The sequence below is a fragment of the Anser brachyrhynchus genome (genome assembly GCF_964034855.1).
Source record: "Anser brachyrhynchus genome assembly, chromosome: 3".
In the NCBI taxonomy this organism is placed as follows: Eukaryota; Metazoa; Chordata; class Aves; order Anseriformes; family Anatidae; genus Anser; species Anser brachyrhynchus.
This window is the reverse complement of record NC_137696.1, coordinates 80,708,939-80,732,066: the sequence shown is the minus strand read 5'-3', so window position 1 is coordinate 80,732,066 and position 23,128 is coordinate 80,708,939. Positions and strand designations below refer to the sequence as shown.

Sequence of the window (23,128 nt, the reverse complement as noted above, 5' to 3'; positions counted from 1 at the left end):
AACACACATAAATTCATCTATGCAAAGCTGATGTGTTTTTTAGTAATCAATTTGTTTGAAAAGTTGCTCTATCTTTTACTGCGTTATGTCATCCCAGACTTTTAAAATTTCTTTTTATTTTAACCTCTCCATTGTTTGATGAAAGCAGCATCTTAAGTGTTTTTTTGCTTATCTTCTCAAGTATGTTGTTCAGGAGACTACAGATGTTTCAAGATAAAACTGCCAGAATTATTCTAAGACCTGACAGATTTGCTAACAAACAAAATGTTTTTCTGATCAGTATCCTACCACTCCTCTCTACCTTTGATATGAACCACATATGGCATCAATCCTGTTTGCCTGAATTAACTCCAATTTTCTAGTGACCAAGGTCAGACAATTACAGAGAAAAACTCAGCTGTTCTTAGCCAGCACATATGGTCCAGTATTGTTGGTAATTTACTTACTATAATAAAAAAGTACAGAATGCTAAATCCAAATCACATCGCAGAATACCTCAGTGGTGGATGCTAATATAAAGCTGGCAAATATTTTATGTGAGATACTTTATAAAGCAATCCTTGAAATAATTAAATTATTACTAGTTTTAGATGTTCAGAGGTGTTTTTTTTTTTTTTTTTTTTAACTGGGGGAAAAAACATAGCAATCTGTCTTCTGTCTTGGTACTACTAGACTGATTTCAGTTAAGTTTAGGAAATCTATGAAGATTAATTAATTAATTCCTGTTTTTTGCAACAAATTAGCAAATACTAGTTAGTAGTCTTTCTATCAGTTCTCCTGATTCAAAGAAATTTTGTATGGTATGAGTTTGGCTCCTAATGCTACCTGATGAGTTTCTTTCAAATCACAACACCTACAGAGGTTTTTTTAGGTGTAATGCTTTCGTTAATGTCTAGTGTATAAGTATTCATTTTGCTTTGAGCATCACACAAACATCTTCCATGCCAGTTTAGATGCTGTGTTAATACAGTCATTAAATTCACGTCGTTGTAATAAATTCTCACCTCGTTAGAGGTAAATATTTAAAGAAGTATTTATGAAATCCATGCTTAGTTCCAGCTTTCAGAAAATATGTGTATAATGACACACTGCTTTGGAGAAGGAGATTGCTTCCAGTTACAGTGCAAAACAAGTGTAGAGTTTTGTACTGCAGTTTGTATCAGAAAACAGGTGGCGTGAGCAAAAGAGGATTTATCTTTACAGAGCATATAAAATATAAATTCCATTTTAAAAACAGATTGTATTTGCTTAATGTCTTATTCCTACTTATAAAAGGAAGAAACCTACGGAAGTATCTCCACAGTGTAATCTCCACAGTGTTTTTACACAGAGAGCCATAGTGATGTTAGCTATAATTCAGTAGAGGACTATAAATCATTCTGATATGAAAAGCAAGGAAGTTTTCTGATATCCATTAGTGATTTTGGAGCTATAAAATCTTTACTTATTTCCAGGTCAAAGATGATAGTGAAAACTTTTTTAAATGACATTCATTATTCTTTTATATATTTATTTATTTATTTTACCCATAAATTACTTTAAATATTTAACATTTGTTCAAAATCTTTGTTTTTTAAAGCAAAAAGTCAGCACAATCAGTGCTGTAAAATGTCTTTCTCTGAGCTCTGCATTTTTCATTCCTTGTAGCTCCATTCTTGGCAGAAGCACCTTTCCTACCTTTTTTCATTTGTGCTCTATGGACCATGAAAACTGCCATTATAAAGAACACTATATGCATTGGTTTTATTGTTTTTATGCTGACACAACAAAATCTATATTGGCTTGTTCGCTTAGGGGTTTTCAGGCCTCAGCAGTTCTGAAAAAATAGGGAAAAGCCCAAAAAGAAAAAAGGAAAAGGAAAATGAAAAGGAAAAGGAAAAGGAAAAAAAAAAGAAGAAAAAAAAAAAGAAATGCCCTGAGGTCAGAGTCAATGAGACCAATCTGATTAAAAAAAAATAAAAAGTATCTTTTTCACTTTTCTTTGATCACTAAAAACTATTTAGTCTCATAGTTCTAGGAGACATTAAACAAATACAGGACTACAAAGGTAATTTTTAGTACTAGTGATAATGTGTTCTGGAAATCAGACGGTACTCAGATGCTCGGATGTATTAACAGAGTCTGTCAAGTGGTAAAGGACAGTTAAGCTGATTTATGTTTGGTCTGTTTTCCAGTGTGGGTGGAAGAATGTATATTTTCTGTATGCTTAAGATGCTAGCGATTAACACAATGCTCTGTAAAAGCTATTCCTTAGCTTATTGGAATGATTCAGACCCGTGCACTGCACATACGTGAATTCAGAGTCTGGAATGTCTATGGAATTATATTATGCAGGCACCAGGTGCGGACATGCAATTAACACCAAATTGCATTTTACACATAATGTGATCAGCAATGTCAAATTTGGTAAATATACTGCTTCTGCTGCCTCAAAAATCAACATTTACTTTTGGACTCTAGAATTAACTAAGGCTCATCTGAAACAAGAAATTATTTTAGTCATGACAACTAATTTACATGGATTGTTTAAAACAATGTGTGGAAACAGGATATGTACTGTGAAAAGCTATAAAATTAATAAGATATAATAGCTGCCATTATGATTAATGTAGCTGATTATGATATTTACTATTATTTTAATATATTTTAATATATTTAATATATTTTAATATATTACTGTTTAGCTCAGAAGTCCTAGTAAAAGACCATTGTTGTCTGCTTCAGAAACATTGAACAGTTTGGAGAAACCAGTATCTATTCCAAATAATTCAGTTATATTAAGAACTGGGATAGGTGGATTAGCGTAGCCAGGTATAAATTACAAAACCGAGAAGAACAAAACACACAAAGGAACAAAAACATCTTTGGTCACTGATATATACTGGAACAGTAGAAGTCGGCCTTTACAAATTTGAATTTGGTTCCAATTCAGGGAGATGATCAGGCTATTTGTGTTTATTTACAATTTGTTTAAACTTGTGCAAGTGCTTTTTTTTTTTTTTTTTTTTTTTTGACAGCCTTATGTTTTGCATTTTCCTGTATTTGTAATTCTTGAGAATTCCTAAAACATTCTTTACCTGAGGCTGTTGGTTTGTTCTCTGAGCCTTAAGCTTGTCATACTATGATTTGAAATGTATTCAATTAATTAACTTTGTTTATCTATTAACTGTACTAATCCTCTGTGGCCTACAATATCGGAGATGTATCCCAAATGTCTTAGAACAGCTGTGAACCATAACAAGAAATGTTTGCTTTACCTAAATTTGACAGCTAGCCTTCTTACTTTCAGAGAGATTTTTTGAGATACATTAGTACTTTTGCTGTTATTAACAACACCAGAAATGTATTTTCTAGCTTATTTCATAGCTATGTGGATTTAAGGCATATGTCAAAACAAAACATCAAATAAACAAAAAAGAATAAGGAATGAATGAAGTAAATGTATTATACAGACAGTTCACCCTTGATTTCTGTACTGGTGTTCAGGATTGCCAAGGGGTTATGTATGAAACAATTGGGATGAGTGTACTTGAGTTTCAAAGAACTGAAGTGTGAAAAAGAAGATATATTTTCCTTGCTAACAGTAGTCTTGTCTTTGGCTTGAAGTATAAACTTCATAAATTCACAACGTTTTTATTAGTTTGTTTCAAACAGAAAATTATGTGTGTGTGTTTTCTTGAGGAAAAAAAAAAGAAAAATCTCATTGCTTAACATCATAATTTACAAACTTTCTGGAAATATTTATTACTGTATGTAACTTTATACTGATGATGAATCACAGAAATCAATGAAAACTCAGAGTTGGAGGGGACCTCTAGAGATCTGCTTTTCTAATTGAATGCAGAACCTTAGATTAGTTTATCCAAGGCTTTGTCAAACTGTCTCGAATATTTCCAGTGAGCAGATTCCACTGCTTCTCAGGCTACCTAGTCCAATGCTCAGAATATACATGTTTTTATATTCACACAGAATTTTCCTTCCTTTTCCTTCCTTTTTTTACTTTTCCTGCCTCTTGTTCCATTGCCTCTTATTCTGTCACCATGCATCCTAGTCAAGAGTATCTTCAAATTATCGCTAACCTTCTCTTTAGGAAATGAAAGAATGTAATATAATTCTGTGTAAGCCTTCCTTTCCCTGGGTTGAACAACCCCTTTTCCAAATCTTACTTTGTAAGTTAAGATCTCCAGCCCTTTGATCACCTCTAATCATTTGGAGGACCAAAATGGAACACAACGTTCCTGGTATGGCCTGAGAAGTGCCAAGACATGCTCCTGCTAGTCAGTTCCCAAGCCTGTATTCTCTGATGCTTGGGATTACTCTGTCCCAGGACAGGCTTTGCATTTATCTTAGTTAAGCCTCAAACAGTTCTCGTTAGCCCAACTCTTTAGCCTCTTGAGGTCTCTTTGAATGGTAGCTCATTCCAGTGTACCTATTTGTCCTACCACAAACTTAGTGAGGACACTTTCAATACCATTTTCCAAACAGCATATCAAGATATTGAACAGTATCAGATCCACTTCAGACCTGTGAGGCACTCCACTCATGCCCAGGTGCCAGTTTGGCCTCGAGGACCACATTTCAAGCTCAACACCTTAAACCCGTCCTTCACCTGTAGGGGTTCCATCTGTTCAGTACCAGCATGTCCTCAAAGATATTGTGGGAGACTGTGTCAGGAACCTTGCTAAAAGACCCATATTGATGGGTCTTTATGAATGTACTTTTTGTACGTCATTCTCATTGTCACAAAAATGTAAGTTGTGATCTTGATGACGTAGTCCAAATGAAGTGACACGTCACCCTGTGTTTTACAGAAGGTAAGAATAAACATGTATAATCGTCTTTAGCCTTAAAAAAAAAACATGAATCACATAACTTTAAGAAAAGTGATTTGAGACCACTAATAATGGAAAATCAGAAAAATAAAAACCATGGTTGTTAAAGGCACTGCCAAAAATGGAAAATAGTGTGGTAGAATTAGCAGTCTGTTATTTTTGTTGGTGGTGGTGGTAGGTTTTTTTCTTTCCATAAGGATTTTCATGGATTAATTCATATGTATTGGATAGTGCTCTCATAAAATACATAAGAACCGGTCTTCTGATTTATTTATTTATTCCTCGGAATATAATCTTAATTAGCTTTAATCTTTCTTTGAGCCTCTTTTGAGTTAAAATATTGCACGGGTGCAAGGAAACCTAAGGCATTGTCCATGACAACCAAATACTTTTAGAAGCCACGAAAGAAATTGGATGCTATCATTAAAATAAAAAATCTTCATTAGCGTATCAATAACAGTGTATTCTGCACAATCCTTTGTAGCAATTTGTCAGAATTTGCCTGGCACATTTTACTGTGCAATTATCCAGTCTTGTCTTGTATCATGAGGTCTGCTTCCCTGTCCTTTAATCCTTGTTTATTTTGGCATTCATCCAACATCCTGATATTTTTCTAACTTTGTGCTCCAGAGTCTCACTACTCAGAGCTTTGTCTTTCCTAGCCGGTACTTTAGGACAGAGAATTAACATATTACTAACAACGATTCCTCTTGTTTCTAGCTTCAAACATATACATAGCATCAGACTAACTTACAGCTTCTGCCATACTTCCTTTTGTGATCCTTGACATGCAGTTATCTGCCAATAATCTTTAATGTATGAATGCTGAGTATGTCACTGACAGTATCCTCTGAATGTCACTGTGAGAACTTCTATTTTATGCACCAGCTACATGAGTTTCTTGATTTGTTTATCCTTTTCATGTCCAAATTCCATGTTAGTTAGTTCTCTTATTTTTCTTCCAGTGAAATTCAAACATTGCAAGGCAGCTTTCTTACTGTTCTGCATTGTCTTCAGCGTTACTGAGGGAATACAAGCATGATAAATCATGTCATCACAGATGAGCTTATGCAGACATAATTTCTGGTTGCTTTCGAGTTAGGTTGGATTTCTAGACAGTGATTTCCAGTGAGATGAAACAATATGGTGAACTAACCCAGATATATATACACTTCCTTGATAGAGTATATAATTTGATTAACTAGATTTATTTGCACAAAATGAAACAAGATGAAAACATAATGTAAATTGCAGCATCTGCTTCCATCACTATGAATGACACAGTCATAACCACCAGAAGCATTATGTACGTATCAGAGTGTCATTCTCTTTATTTCAATGTCAGATGGGCTCCTGATGCTTTTGATTATTCTGGCTTCTTGAGTTTAGTCAGCTGAGTCTGCTGAGTAGTTTGCCAAACAGAGAGGAAAACCATTTGTGTTTATATTTTCATGAATCAAAAGTTTAGTTTTGTTTTCTCATATAAGCATTCTCTCTTGTGCATAAAACAAATCTCATAACCTTTATTATAATTTTTTTGTAAGAATTTTTGACCACAGCTTAAAATCTAGTGGTCACAAATACATGGGCTCTTTTCCTTAGCATCATTTCTGTTCTGCCTTTTAGCTTTTAGGGATGGAAGAAAGCAGTGCAAAGATATTGTAGCATTTTGCTTATATGACAAAACAGAGATTACTGTGCACTTTCTATCACCCTTGATAGCTTCACAGTGGAGATCCATGTGCACTTTTTTTTTAATCTTTGTGTTACCTAGAGTATCAGTATATCATGTTAATACACTATTTTTTTTTAATATTACAGTAGCTATGCTATACTATGCAGAATTTTTCTCTTATTTTGTTTGTGACTTTTGCTCCTTTTTCAGTAGAAGCTGAGGCATCATCCTAGCTGATTAAATCAGTCATCATAATATGAGCACGTTCTGTCCTTTAGAGGGTATTGTCTTACAGCGCTGTCATGCTGTAATGCTTCAGTAGAGAGCAATCTTTCCCCTTGCTAACATGTTTTTAATCTGGCAATCTTTTTTGCAACATAAATGTAGAAATAATCTTTTTGCAACATAAGTGTAGAAATACTTCTGTATGTTCATTCTTTTCCTTTTTTTTTTTTTTCCAACATGCATCAGCAATGTATCTCACAGTTTACCCAGATTGTTTTGTCTGCCATTTTTTTATACTGCTCAGATTATTTACAGTGGTTAAAATTTTTGTTTTGTGTACTGGGGTAAAGATTGTATGGCAAAAGAATTAAATGATAATACGGGCTCTTGGCAAAATTTTACAAATATTGGAAAACATTCATTTTCCATCTTTTCTGCATTACATAGTGATTTAGATTCCTGCAGGGCTGATGTGTATTGCTTGAATTATTTTATGCTGCAGTACAGTATTAAGTGCTTCAAAGAATTATTTGTCAAAACAAACCCAATGAAAAGAGACCATGCCTATTTGTTCTTCTTAATTCTGTGCATTCACAGTATATTTTGAAGTAAGATGATCTCCTCTTTTGTTGTTACTAAAATCTTTTTCAATCAGTTGCTTATCTTGTTCTGTACAGGGTCAATGAGTTAATGCAGAGTCCTAGAAGTCTTCAGTTTTGTTAGCATTGACACTAGAGTTCATTAAAATTCTTGATTTGCTAAGTCCTCTGGCAAACTGAAATAAGTCTTGGACTGTATCTCAGCAGGGGGACAAAGTCATCCGTTTTTCTAAATAAATGCTCTTTTTATTCTACATACACTGCTAATTCTCATTTGGGCAGAATTTATGGCTGCCGATGAGCTGAACTTCAGAAAGATTTGTAGTGCCAATCTTGGTTAAGTATCTCCACCGGAGCTGATAGCAAAATTATATTTAAGGCTGACATTAAAAGATGAAAGATGCCTTAAGAAGTCCAATTGTACCAGTCCTCAGGCTGTATCTCCACATTTTATTTACTGGGCAAGAATTAACATGGCTGAACATGTTCTGATACATCTGAGTTTGAAACTTTGTTAAGCAGATGGGGACAAATGTAATATGAAATGGTCAGTCAATGCCTTCACTTTATCCAGTAGTTATCATCTCTTACACATAGTTTTTTACAAAGATGAGGGAAGTCTTGTTGTTGTTGTTGTTGTTTGTTTGTTTGTTTGTTTGTTTGTTTTAAAAGTTATGTGTAGAGAAAGGCAGTGATTCCTCTATAGCTGGATACCAATACTTTTGCCAAAGTATTGTCTCCTTTGTCCCAGTCCTCTCTCTTTTCTATAACACAATAGTGCTTTGCATTCAGGAAATATTAAAGTAGAAGACATGTACTCACCTTTAGGACTTCTAGCTGTCAATTTATCAATGACAAACTAATATTAATAAGACCAGTGCGAAACTATCTTTTAGCTAAAATCCTTCTCCGAGTATTTTTGTGCTGTGTGATGGATAAAATGGTTATTGCCCTCTCCCTCATAATTGTTTTTTCCATAATCTGCCATCTGTAAGTGCTTTGATTACTTAAAGTTGCTACACTGTGCATTAGGTTTTTAGAAATGCTCAGGAGTAGCAGAATGATTGAAATAAGCATGATAATTTTAAATGTGCCAGAATCCAACAGATCCTATAAAACTCACCAACGTTGTTGATGAACTTGGCTATAGTTAAATCCTTAATAGTTTTCCACTGACTTCAAACACTTGTAGCCCTTCATCCTAGACAAATAATAACATATAAACAATGATAAACAGATAAACATTTTCTTGAGAATCTGTCCAGCTGCTTTGTTTTCCACAGATGAGATGAAAGATACAGACACTCTTAGAGGCATCCCATGGTAAAACCTGATAAGTAGTAAAATGTGATGAGCAATTTGTAAATTAAGAATTTGCATTCATTCTTAAAAGTGTTTTATTCTTATTACTGTTGTGTCTAATATTTGTCTTTCAGAAATCCAAAATCTCCACTTATGACAAGATGTGGGCCTTCATGAGTAGCAGGAGGCAGTCAGTACTTGTTAAAAGCAACGAAGAAGGTATCCAGCGTGTGCTTACCTCTGATTATGCATTTTTAATGGAGTCAACAACCATTGAGTTTGTCACACAGCGGAACTGTAACCTAACACAGATTGGAGGCCTGATAGACTCAAAAGGTTACGGTGTTGGAACTCCCATGGGTAGGTGATACGTCAACCATTTGTTCTCTGTTCATTAATCTTAGTTGCTCTAGTAGTATAGAAAAGCTCCAATATACTATTGCTTTCTCTATATTACTAGCATTCTCTCATTCTCTTTTTCCTACCTAAGGAAAGATACTACATCTTTTATCAATAATTATGAATTGTATTTCATTTTCTATACAGAAAAAAAAAATAGTTACCTTAGATGAAATTGGATGTTTTCATATGATGTTTCTCGTACATCATGCCTTGTTTCTCTTGCATGTTGCTCTACAACAACAAAATTACTTTCCACATCCTTTTTTTTTTTTTTAACCTTGATCTCTCTCTTTAGAGAATGAAGTGCTATTAATATAAAGCTTGCAGAAATAAATGCAGATAATACAACATTTCTATAGAGAGAGAGCTAAACACTTAAGTTCTTAAAATAAGAGGAAAGATTCCATAGTATGTCATGTATAATCCACAGACAAAAGAACTACTGAATTAACTGTATGGAATATGCTTTTGTAGAGCAATTCCAATACTGTAAATGTTTTCTAGGTCAGGTGTTCTTGTCTGCATAAAAGAATTTGGCTGCAAGATTAGAAGCCAACAGCAGACACTTGTTTGGTTTCTAGAATCCACAGGCTGGAATTCAACATGTACTGAGGTTCTGGGTTCCTATTGTCTGCAGTGATTGTTGAAGGACATGTGTTGAGGATCTGGCTTTAGATTTTGGAAAAGATAGGAATAGAAAATACTAAACTGTGTTAATTATAAGAGTACTGACAAAGGGTCTGTCAGTATTGCTCAGTGATCCTACTTAATATTGTAATATTCTTCCACTGACTTTTTTGCAGGGCCAATATTTGTCTTGTTTTAAATTTATTTTTAAGGAGAATTTATTGCTTTGTTGTTGGTATGAATATGTTTATGTTTTCTCTCAAATATGTCTCACACTTGTTATTGATATTAACTGTGTTAATAGTATACAATAAACCATTGTGTAGGTGAAGTGGAGTCTAATACTTTAAATTAAGAACATGATAATGAAGGTTAAGAAATAAACATTAATTACTGGAATATCTTGCATAAAGAGCTATCTAGTAATACCAAAGATAGGTCTCCCTGTATGTTGTAGATATTTACTGCAACCTTAACAGCATCTTTATACTTTTAGTGATTTCAGTATAGCTAGTTATGAAGTGGACATCTCCTGAAGAAATTATGATTCTGTCCATTCTGTCTTTGAACAGTTAGTTGTTAGGAAAGTATTTTTAATGGATATACCTTTTTTTTTTCCATCTTGCTCTATTATGGCTTCTTATATTGCTGAATATGTGCTATAGCCATGTAAGTGCCAGACAGGACTAGACTTCAGTCCCGTTGTTATTTTGGCATTTAATATTTTCTGAAATATAGAATGTTTCCATTTTATTTTGAAAATGAAAAATATCTTCCAATTAGACTTAGTATGAGGAAAATTAAATTTTACTAAGTTTAAAATCCTTGAATAGGCTGCTTGAAAGCTTTGGAAGTATCTGAAGCATGCCCAAGTAATGGAAGTGTCCATGGAAGTTCCCAAGTGATAGGAAAATGAAAGACCAGGCTATTTTTAAATGCTTTTGCTTATGCATAAATCAGAGAAGCAGCATAAATACCAGAGAAAACAGATGAAAAGCAAAGATAAAGCCATAACCAGAATTCTAGAAAGACCAGTTAAGTTTCAGAGGAAGAAATATTGGATACAAACAGATAAAACAGTAGGTAGACTGTCTTTTGGGCTTTGTATCCTACTTTATTCAGGGAGAACAGACACTACATGTACATTATTTCCTCATTAACTTTGGCTCATATCAAAGAAATTATTCATCTCTTCAACATCTGCAAGATTTCAAGTAATAAAAAAAATATCTTGGTCAAGAGAAATAGTGGTGTTGTACAAAAGGATCTGTCAGCTGACAATTTTCTTGAATAAAAACAAAACAAGTAGAGGACATACCTGCAGGAATCATAGATTACCGAAGGAGGTAAAAGAAGACTTGAAGCAGTGGTAAACTTAGTGAAAGAAATTAAAATAAGCTCAGTAAAACAGTTAAGGCCTTCATAAAAGGAAATAGAACGAAATAAAGTATAAATTAAGATTTTCATAAAATAAATTAAAATAAAACAAAACAGCATCTGGAACTTTCACAGCACAGCTAAGAATAAGAGATTATTCCTTTGTTTGGGCATTACTGATAAAATGCTATCCAGAGGCAAGAGCTAATATTTACAGAAATTTTGTATTCTGTATGTTAACTATATGGTCTCAGAGGAAGGAGATTGGGTTGCCTCTGCTAAAAGAAGGCATACTTCACACATATTTCAAGGGAAACCTTATGAAGAAGTATTTCTACAGTGCCTTTCAGTTTTTGTGAAATATATTGCTCTTTTGAAGGTAAAAAATCTTACAAAGCTGCGTATAATGTTAATTAGTTAGTATGTTAATCTCATTTCTACAGGAAAAAATGAATTTCAGAATTGTTAAAGGATCTTTTGGCATAGCTAAATCTACAGAGATATATATTATTTCAAGATTATGGAAGATGCTTAAGGACATGAAATCTTCAAGCAGGAGAGATGATAAACTTTCCTAACAGAAAAAAAAGACAAAAGAGTAGTTTATGATAGAATAATTGCTTGGAAAATGCAAACTTCTCCTTCTCCACCATGGGGTCCCTGCCATGGGATGCAGTCCTTCTCAAACTGATCCTATATGGGGTTCCCATGAGCTGTAAAGGGACAGCCTGTTCCACTGAGGTCCTTTCCATGGGCTGTAAAGGAACTTCTGCTCCGGTGCCTGTAGCACCTCTTCCCCCTTCTTCACTGACCAAGGTGTCTGCAAGATCATTTCATACTCCCCTCTCCCAGATGCTGTTGCATGGTGTTATTTCCCCTTCTTAAAAATGTTCTCACATTGTTCACTGGCTCAGCTTTGGCCAACGATAGGTCCTTTTTGGAGCCAGCTGGAACTGGCTCTTACCTAACATGGAGCAACTTCTGGACTCCTCACAGAGGTCACCCCTACATCCTCAACCACAACCAACCAAAATCTTGTCACATAAGCCCAATACGTAACAAAATGTCAAATAAACTTTGTTTACAATCATTTTTATTTCTTAGAGAAAAAAAAATCACAGTATTTTTTTTTTAATTATTATTATTTTGAAAGATGCTCCAAATTTGGTCCATAGGCAGGGACACCTTCCACTACAGCAGGTTGCCCAGAGTCCCATCCAACCTGGCCTTGAACACCTCCAGGGATGGGGCATTCACAACTTCTCAGGGCAATCTGTTCCTGTGCCTCACCACCCACTGAGTGAAGAATTTGTTCCTAACATTGAATTCAAATCTCCCCTCTTTTAGTTTAAAAGCATTCCCCCTTCTCCTATAACTATCTGCCTGAGTAAAAAGTCGCTCTCCATCTTTTTTATAATCTGTCTTTAGGTATTGGAAGGCTTCAGTGAGGTTTCTCCAGATCCTTCTCTTCTTCAGGCTGAACAACCCCAACTCCCTCAGCCTCTCTTCATAGGAGAGGTGCTCCAGCCCTTTGATCATCCTCATGGCCCTCCTCTGGACTTGTTCTAATAGGTCCATGACCTTCTTGTGCTGGGGGCCCCAGAGCTGAATGCAGGACTCCACGTGGGGTCTCACAAGAGCAGAGCAGAGGGGGACAATCACCTCCCTTGACCTGCTGGCCATGCTTTTTTTGATGCAGCCCAGGATATGGTTGGCTTTCTGGGCTGCAAGAGCATATTGCCAGCTTGTGTTGAGCTTTTCATCAAGTAAGATCCCCAGGTCATTTTCCTCAGGGTTGCTCACAATGAATTCTCCACCCAGGCTGTATTTCTGCTTTGGATTGCCCCAGCACAGATGCAGGACCTTGCATTTGGCCTTTTTGAACTTTTTGAAAGAGGTTCCCACCTCTCAAGCCTGTCCAGGTCTCTCGTGATGGCATCCCTTCCCTCCAGTATGTTGAAGTGTACTTACTTACTTTTGCACAGTGTAATTCAATTCAGCATTTTTTAATTAAGCATTAAAATAAATATTTTATTTTTGGCAAATCAGAGCCAAGAGAGGGGTTGGCTTTTTTTTTTTAATTTCAGCTAGCTTTGTGGCATGTAATTATAATGTTTAGAGTAAGCACATTTTGAGGACAGTATTCATATAATTTCATCAGACATAGAATCTAGAAAGAGTATTTCACATTTCACTCCTTTAAATTAAAGAGTTCATTGCAGAAAAAAGGGGTTTCAGGCAATAATTCATGATCTGCTACTTCATATCTTTTCTAGCAATATGACTTCATAAATTACTTATGTTTATATAAGCCACTAATAAATGTGGTATGAAACATTTCTTCTACACCAGTAAGAGGTTGCTGGATTCAAGTGGACTTTAAACAAACAGTGCAATCAGTGAACATGTAACACAATTATCATGTTGTATTCAATAACAATATATATAGGACACCTGATTTATATTACTTATGTCTCTTGGGAGTGATCTAAAAAAATACTCTCAGAAAAAGTTCATAATTTTGACATTTTTAAACTTATCATATTCTGAATGCAAGTATTTTACAAAAGATTTCATTACATGCAATTTTTTAAGTGCATGTTTCCAAATATATAAAGTTTTAAATGGCAGCACAGAGAGAAATATAGATTACTTAAGAACAAAAGCTTTTAAAAGATGAGTAAAGACTAAAACTTAATGTATTCTAAATGCAATCAAATAAATTACTCTAATTTCTTAAGTATGCAGTAGTAAGTTTTAAAAGATATAAAGATGATCTCAAGGCTTTATTATTTTGGAACTTGTTCCTGCTCCCTTGTTGCATTCATAATTCTAGTTATAGGTTTGCAGCCTTCTTTTGTAATCATCCAAAAATTAATGTACTTTCCAAAGCTTGGTTGGAAAATAAAAAGTAGATAAAATTGGAGTAAATGTAAGAATAACATCTCAGCATCCAACAGATGTGTAGGATGTTGTCTCCTTTGTTTTGTCTAGCTTTTAAAAGACAGAATTGAGAAGTGAGGGAAAAAAAAAGAAAGAGAGAAAAAAAATAAGTCTGTCAAAATGAATTTTTCCATGTTAAAAAAAATATAAAAGAAATAAAAGAAATTCGTGCCTCCCATTTGTCCTATCTCAAAATGCAGAACTTGAGCAGTGTGATTTTCATGGCCCTTTCACACTGGTGCTTCAATGTTTTCCTCTTTTTGTCTTTTCATTTTGTGTCACTCCTGGAGGTCTAGACTAAGAATCAACTGACATTTTTCAAGATAGGTACTTACTGTAGCTAGGGCTACTTTCTGTGTCCCACCATCATTCTCTTTTCACACCTCCACCAAACTGAAAAGGATGTGTTTTTAAGGGGCATGTTTTTAAAACAATTGTCCTTAAATCTCAGGCAAGATTAGAGAACAATGACAATGACCACAGTGTCTGTAGCTGATCACATTACTGCCACATTCTCTTCAATTCATTTATGCATTTGATAGTCAGTGATCAATGCAGAACAAAATTTTAAACATTTTTTTTTTTTTTTTCAGTCAGGAGAAACAACAAAGGTTTTTGTTTCCATTAGTTGATTTAAATATTGCATAATTTTCTAAATTCAAAAGTGCATGTTACCTTATTTTCTTGAAGAAGTACGAGAAAACAAAAGGAATGTCCTAAGTTTCTTAGATGCAGTTTGAGAGTTCTTGCTTTGCTTCTACTCCTGCAGTAACTCAATTGTATCTGACATTCATGGGTAAACAGGTCTATACTTTTAACACATCTTTTTAAAAATGTATTTATTTAATAAAAACAAAGCAACGGGCATGAATAACCTGGGAACCTTTCAAAAAGCAGACAGTTCCAAAATTGTAAGGAATAACAATTTTTTAATGATGTAAATTTAGTCCCCAAGATTGTTAATAATACACTCGGTTAACGTAACTGGAACCAAATTCTTCATATTTGAAATACTGAAAAGCTGAGATGCTTAAGATTTGCTAATTTGCTTTGGTGAAAATATATTCCTGGACTTCCTCTGTAAAGTACTAAAAACTACAGTTAGTGGCTTTCAATTTAATCATTGTTGAGATTTCAGACTTTGCAAATATTTCCTGTTTATCTTATATAAAGGATATCGGAGGATATCTGAGCTAAGCTATCCTTGTCTACTACATGTTATAAAGTGCAGATGCTGGAGTACAGATGCTGTTATAAGTACAGATGCATCTTACAATTGACATGCTGTCTACTTAGAAAGTGTGCATATGTGTCTATGTATATATCATACATTCTTAGGTAAATTTCAAATAATGGATGTAATGAATACTGTGCAATTTTTGCATTCATTTGGTTTTATTGTTAAAATCCCCTAGTTCTCTTGTAGTTTCTTATTACCTTCAGACTGTAGAAATTTTGTAATATGAACATTTTTTTTTACCAGTCCTTTGTGACTTGAGTTTTATACAGATCTGTCTCTATAGGAGACAGATAAATAGTACCATGTACCAACACAGGAGGCCTTTTTATTCTGCTTGCCTGCACTTAATCTGCAATCCTTCATATAATTTGAACTGTAATATTCATCACTTATACATGCATAAAAGTGCTGGGCTTCAGTTCTTCTGTAACTAAAACAAATTAATACATTTGTCTTCATTAGCTGAACATGCAGAAAATATAGATTCAAATTATTTATTTTTATGCAGGTCAAACCATGTATTGAAACTAATTTGAGAATTTCAATGCTTGAGCGGTTAATTTATTGTTGCTGAAATGTAAGAATGTGTAGCTAACATATTTGATGAAAGAACCGTGTTTTTATAGTTACCTCAGAAGTATGTGTTGACGCACGATAGCTGGCTGAGCATTATATTAAAGAATTGCCAAAACACAGCTTCCAGTAGCTGTTGTGAATAAACTCTCAGTTGGAGAAGGGGAGTTTCCAGCAGGATTTTGTTGGACAGGTGTAACTGAAGTAAAGACATTATGTTCAAGCTTCAGCATTGACATTATAGTGCTCAAGACCATTTGCCGCATTGTAAAAGAATCTTCTACAAATATAAAGAACAGAATTTGTTGCCCCTGTAGTCACTGTAACCTTGTGAATCAAATTGTGGGAAAGAAATCTGCATGGAAAACCAAAAAGAAGTCAGCTCCTCTTATTTACTGGAGGGATTAGAAATATATGGAATACATAGGACTGAAGCAGCTGAAGCTTCTAATTGTCTCCTCTGGATGCATTATGAAGTTTTGCAGGAATTCTGACCACTCCAAGGTCTGAAGTTATTTCTGTTTGTATAACTTAAACAAAGATTACCCTGATTTAAGATGTCATTACAGCTAGATATACCTAACAGCTAATTCATACCTCACCCATGATAAAAAAGCTAGTGGCAAAAACACTGACAGGTATTATTTTCAGAATTTCCATTAGAGCTTGGCTTGGTAGGCAAGGTATTCTGGAAATGCATGGACTGGGTTTTCAGGGCTGCACACTTTTTGTTATGACCCTAGACTTTTCTTTATCTTTCACTAAACTCTTGCCCGCCTTCCTGAAAATTATACACGTTGTAGGACTGCATGTAATATTTGTTAGACTCCTTCATTCAGCTGTATGGTGCTGTGTAGTGTTAGACAAATATTTCCCAAGGAGGCTGTATTTGTAGGCCGTTTGTATGACTGATACAGGTTTGCAAGGGGCAAAACCAAGGTTTTCACACTTTTCTACCTTAAAAAGTTCTAAGTCTACTCAAAGTTTATTAATATAGCACTTGTTTTCAGTAAATGTGGGGAGTGTATTTAAACTCTGTGCATCTGGGATGCATTGTCATTAATTTATTTGTACCTTAGAGGTAAGAATGCTATAATGTTTGAGTATGTCATAAATATAAAAGAACACAGGCACAGAGCTAAGAAACTGATAAATGCTTCTGGTTTACTTCACTTAATATCACAAAGAAAATCTTTTATCAAAGCTACATTTCACAGAATCACAGAGTAGTTGAGTTTGCAAGGGATCTCTGGGGGTCCTCTCCTCCAAAATTTCTGCTCAAGCAGGGACACCTAGAACTGATTGCCCAAGACCATGTCCAGATGGCTTTTGAAAAGCTCACATCCATCTCCTGGTGTAATGCAATGATATCCTGTTTGTTCTATATTCTTAAAAATACGACTTCTTAGGGAAGTGGCTAGTTTTGCTATTGAGGACAACTTTTCAGTGGCATACTTATAACTTCTCTATATATAACTTCAGTACTTCTGGGACTTGTTATCTTAGCTTTATACAGATGCTTCAGACATAATTTTATACAAATTTTCATTTGTATTTTAAATTTTCATATGTAAGTTACTGCAAATAGAAATTGTTGCATCCCTCATTGATTTTGTTGATCACAGAAAAGTATTAAGGTCTTCATAATCTGTGTAACTAGACTGAAGGTATTAAAATTATTCTTTTAGCAGAAGTTCTCATTCCTGCAAACTGCAACTTGAGAGAGATCAGCAAATAATGTATAGTTTATGTTCTGTAGGCCCTCCAGTCCTAGTTTATCATGGAGATAGTTCATGGAGTCAATTGAGAAAATAAAACACTTGGAACCCAGGGAAGAGGGGAAAGACCAAGTCAGATATTTCCACACTTGACTTCTCTTTTTCTTCCATAATCAATGGAAAATTATAGTCTCATCTTTTCCCTCTGAGTTTGTGATGGAGTTTTAAATATCTTGGTGTCTGTGTCCCTGCTCCTTTCCCCAGGCTCAAGTCATTCCCCGTGCACAGACTTGTAAGATTTTTTTTTCAACTGCATGTGATTTCATTTATATTTGAAGTTCACATTTCTGCACATGAAAATTAATGTTGTGTGTGCTTTCTATGAATCTGACAGAATTTTACTCATTTATTTATGTTTTTATTTTTTTTAATTTATGCTTTATTACTTAATTCTTATTTATACTGTATTTATTTTCCACATGCATTCATGCACATGGTCAGCACGCCTTCAAGTTTCTGTTCACATTTAATTTTTTCCCCCTGAACAGCGAATTCTCTTCAGTGAAATACTCTGTTTTCTAAAAAGTACACAAAGGACATGGCCTTCCCGCAACACCTCTTGAAATGGCTTGACTCATCTTGCATTCATGATGGTGAAAATTGGCAATAATTTACAAAACCTTTTACATTTACATGGTGACATTTTTCATTTCTGCAAGGAAAACAGCAGTTTTGAGTGTGTAATCTGTATGCTGTGTCTATTCTCTCTCTCTCTCTCTCTCTCTCTCTCTCTCTCTCTCTCTCTCTCCCCCCTATTTTTTTTTTTTTTTTTTTTAATCTGTTTGCATGGTAACTGTGTCATCCACTGATTAGACCACAAAATTTTTGGACACTTCAGGGACTTCTGGGTAGATTTCCCATTGCTGTGACTTCCAATTCAGCATGTCTCAGAAACAAACATAGGAACAAATAAAACTTTAGGAAATAATATTGTTGTGATCCTTCTTTTGTTCTTTTTATAACTAGTTGAATCATTAAAAACAACATTAAAAATGACTTTTTTTCACATACCATATTATTAGGTCTACTCAGATTGTTCATTGCAAAATGTGAATCACTGAATTTATATCATTGTAAATCATTCAGAAATAAAATAGACTTATAGAACTGAATGCTAGCTTTTTCAAAGGTATAATATTTAATTTAATAGCAGAAGTATGCGATGTTGCTCATCCCAAATTAATTCTTACTTACAAGTTTGCTGTTTTTAAGGCAAGCTATTAAGATATAACAAATGCAAATATTGCAGTAGAAACACCAAAGGCCCTGTAATCTATTGATTCCAGTAATACTTGTGCAAAATTTTGAAAATCACCAACGGAATGTGGTACAAATGCTGTTGAACTGAGTCACTATTAAACTGCATGCTTCTAATGCAATCCTCATAAACTTAACTATTTGTAGACAAGACTATCTTGTGCTTTATGGCTTCTGTCTCTGAATTCCTTAGTAAAGTCATGTTTTAAAGACTTCAAATGGACTAGAACTGTTTTTTTAAAATTTGGCCCCTGGAATACATAAATAATAAATGAAGAGTAGTTGGTACTGCCTATATTTAGACCAAAAGAAAGTGTAGAAACTGAGTGCAAATCAATTTAATTAGAAAGCAGCTTGTCAGATCAGAAGATGGGTTAAACTGGGTCCAAAATTATTTCTCAGAATCCTGCGTTATTTTGGTTGTTGTTGTTAAATATTTATAGGCAGTGTAGCCCTGAAAATATCTCCCAAAGATTATAGTATGCACTTACACTTCCCCAGGCTCTTGTCGACTAATCACTTTCCTTCTTCCATTTGACTGAAGAAAAACGTCGGGTACAGGATTTTGCAGAGTTTCAGAATAATCAGAAGGGTCTGAAATCATGTGACCTAAGCTCACGCATGCACAAAGGAATAGAAAAGAGCTATCCCTTCTCTCTGCTTTCCATATAGTCCTGTGTAAACACAGTGTAGCTCCTAGTACAATCTTTTCTAAGGAGAGATTTGATAAAACCCAATTATTGCAATGTTAATTTGAGGCTAGCTCTTCCCACCTTTTATTTTTGGAGTAAAGGAAGAGCCCGGGGTATTTTATAATTAATTGTCTTTTCTATGTTTTATTTCCATGCTGGCACATCAACCCTTTGCAATTAGCTATATTGTCATGATAAGTTCTAGATATGTAACAATAAATTGAATACTATGTTAAAGGAGAAGAAATTCCTAATAAAATAAAATAAAACAAAACAAAACAAAACAAAATAAATAAATATTTTTCTAGTGTAAAGAGTACAAATTATCCTACAAATGCCTTCATTCAGCTCCTTCAGAGCTGAAAAAAATACATGAAATAGCCAAATTTCTCAGCAGCATCTCTTTAGCAGGATTCTGAGATTTTTTTTTTTTTAAGGTATTAAATTAAGGAAAATACATTTTATCATTCAGTCAAAGGAAACACCATAAAGATGATAGCTAGTAAGTATCATTATTATGACAGAAGGAAAAAGAGGAGGGATTATTTGTAGACCTGCATTCATATCGCATGAAAGAGGGGATGCCATGCCTTTTCATCTACTTCTATTTTTTTCTTGTATTTCTTAACCACTTTAATGAAAAGTCTTTTGTTCCTGTTTTTGAAGGAGGAGAAGAAAAATTATGTCTTTGCTCTCCTTAAACATTACACAGATCTTAACATAGAAAAAGCACTTCTAGCTAATGTGATTTACTCTGTAATATTTAGAAAAGTAAAGCTTTCTTCATTGGCATTCTTTGTTAATTAATTTAGGTTTTAAAGTACTCTTTGAAAAATTCTTGTGCACTTATAAAGAAAAAGAGAGCAGATGACATACGAAGATATGACACTACCCTGTGAACTGCCCATATTGAAAGGTTCAAAAGCTGCAAAATTATCATGGTTTTAAAATACTTAATTATGAGAAAGAAATATATTAAAAGTATGAAAATTCACATTCCTGTTACCTAACACTTAAATTTATCTTTCTGAATGCATTACTTAGTAATGGTAATAAGTAAGTGTTTGGAAGGTATTGTAATTGTCTGACAGTGTATCAGATACAGACTTTCGTGGCTTGGTGCTGAAGCATAAGTTCATGTTTCTTTCTTGCAATAAAGTATAACAGTATAAAGTGCTTATTATATAAAAGACCTACAGCTTTAGGGTAGCAAGCTATGAAGCAACAGCCTGTAGATTTAGTTATATTAGACTAAATCTACTGCAGAATAATTAAAAGCCTTATATGAATTAAAAGGTGAATACTCTTTGGCTGGATTTAATAGTTTAATAGACCATGAGACTCAATGTGATAAGACTTGCTTCATCGAGTTGCCTGGCTTACAAACAACATCAGCTGGATCAAGTTTTGCACATATGTATTTATGTATATATATGTACGTATGTAGGTTTGCACTTATGTGACCAGTGGGACCAGGGTTAAATGTACGTGTTTTTTCCATAAATATTATGGTTGTAAAGAAGAGGACATATATATATATATATACATATATATTTTTTTTTTCCCTGTGGCATTCATTGCATTACACTTTATTCTTATCAGGTGTAACTAACTTTCTTTAAAATATACACCACTGCAATATATGTTCCCTGTGATCTCTTTAGGTTCTCCATATAGAGACAAGATCACTATAGCAATTCTACAGCTGCAAGAGGAGGGCAAGCTCCACATGATGAAAGAGAAATGGTGGAGAGGCAATGGCTGCCCAGAGGAGGAAAGCAAAGAGGCCAGTGCTTTGGGAGTTCAGAATATTGGAGGAATCTTTATTGTCCTGGCAGCAGGATTGGTGCTTTCTGTCTTCGTGGCAGTGGGGGAATTTTTGTACAAATCAAAAAAAAATGCCCAGTTGGAAAAGGTAAATATTGTCTTTTCCTATTTCCATATTTTATTTATGGTCTAGTTGAATAACATTTTAAACTTTGGTAGCCAAAATGTAGGTGCATACTAATTGTTTATCATATAATACAGTATATAAAAAAGGATCACAGCAAAGTACCCAAAGGTTACATTTACAGCTTTTAATTTGTGTTCAATATGTTTAATTGTAGCCAGCTTTCAGGACAAGTGACTATTTCTCCTCTTATTCAAGCCTGAAAAAAGACAGCTTTTTACTTCTGGAAGTTCACTGCAGTTAATTTTGTGGATGAAGAAGAAATCCGAAACTATAATGGGAAACAAATTAAACTTCAGCAGATAATTCTGATTTTCAAAAGACAAAACTGTCTGTTGCTCAAAGCCAAAATATGCAAATGTCTCTATAGAAATGTTCTTTCAGACGTTTATAGTTGAAAAGTTGTCCTGGTAGCATCTGGAAAAGCTTACATCACCATGAATTTTTGGGGGTGTACTACTGATTATGATATAATGTCCTGTCATTTCAGACTGACTTGGTTTTGAAACTTCTAGTGTTAATTTGCTCTCTCATTTTACAATTTATGCAACTGCAATACTGTAACTGTGCCAGCACTGATAATATCTTGGGAAATTCTTAGCTGGAAATATAGTTTTTGCATAGTGAATAAGTGAAATAAATCTCTCTATATGTATGTGCCCATGTTTAAACCTAAACTCAAACTATGCATTTTAATGCTATGATATATTCTGATTTTTAAAAATGGAGATAAGCTGTTGTTTTTTACTATTTTTTTTTGTGACCTATGGCAAGACCTATATGTCTATTTAGTACCTTAATTTAATAAAATCAGTAGTAAATCCAATCAGTATATTTAAATTTATTTTTTTTTCCAGATGCTACTAGTGAATTTTTGTAACTTGGATTATTACTCAGAAAATTTAAGATTTGTTATCACTTCATTTGAGGCTACCTTTCAGTATGCAAGTGTCCTTTAATAAATAAATTGTTAAAAATATTTTTTCTAATACACACAAAGGCAGTGTGAGGTCACAAGGTCCTAAACACAGTTTGAACATGGGTATATTTGATTAAGTTGTTAAAAGCCCATTTAGAACCTTTCCTTTATGATACTTTAGGCTGATTCCATTCTGTTAAAGTGCTTTTGAAATGTAATGTTTCTGAAATGAATTTATGAGGGAAAAGATAACTATTATCTAAGTACCCTTGCAAAACTATCCATTCCTAAGGTGGATATGGATTTCTTATGGGCACCAATTTGGTTTAGCTTTTCTGGACTTTTAACAAATACTCACTTAGAAAAATAGTTTTGATAGTGATCTCATAACATCAGTACTTCAGTGTTCTGCAGGGTGTGAATATATAACTTAATTGACACTATCAGCATGTTGGAAGAAAACAGAAACAGGACTTTTTTCTCTAAGCCCTATGGTTTGTTGTTGTTGCTGTGGTTTTTTTTTTCTTCCTTTTTTTTTTTTGATCTATTTGCTTCTTTTTTATTTTTGTTTGTTAGTGATGGATAGATATAGCAACAAGTGGAGGTATCTGAACTTTTTACCAGAAGTGTTTCATCATACATCAAGTATTGATGTAGTTTTAAAATTTAGGATTAAATCTGAAGCAGATGGAAGGATTAGGTCTTTCCACTCACCTCCTTCCTCGTCTCCAATTTC

General features: G+C 34.1%; 1 protein-coding gene across 7 annotated transcripts in view; it reads left to right on the top strand.

The window, feature by feature from the left end:
• Nucleotides 1-23,128, top strand: part of GRIK2 (glutamate ionotropic receptor kainate type subunit 2) — a 407,268-nt gene that overhangs the window by 369,194 nt on the left and 14,946 nt on the right. For 6 of the 7 annotated variants that reach the window (XM_080586284.1, XM_080586280.1, XM_080586277.1 and 3 more), the window contains 2 exons: nucleotides 8,768-8,993; nucleotides 21,187-21,437. In XM_080586284.1, the coding sequence (XP_080442410.1) occupies nucleotides 8,768-8,993; nucleotides 21,187-21,437 (477 nt within the window). Of the gene's footprint in view, nucleotides 1-8,767; nucleotides 8,994-21,186; nucleotides 21,438-21,630; nucleotides 23,030-23,128 lie in introns of those variants that run through there. The other variant, XM_080586281.1, reaches the window with a different exon arrangement.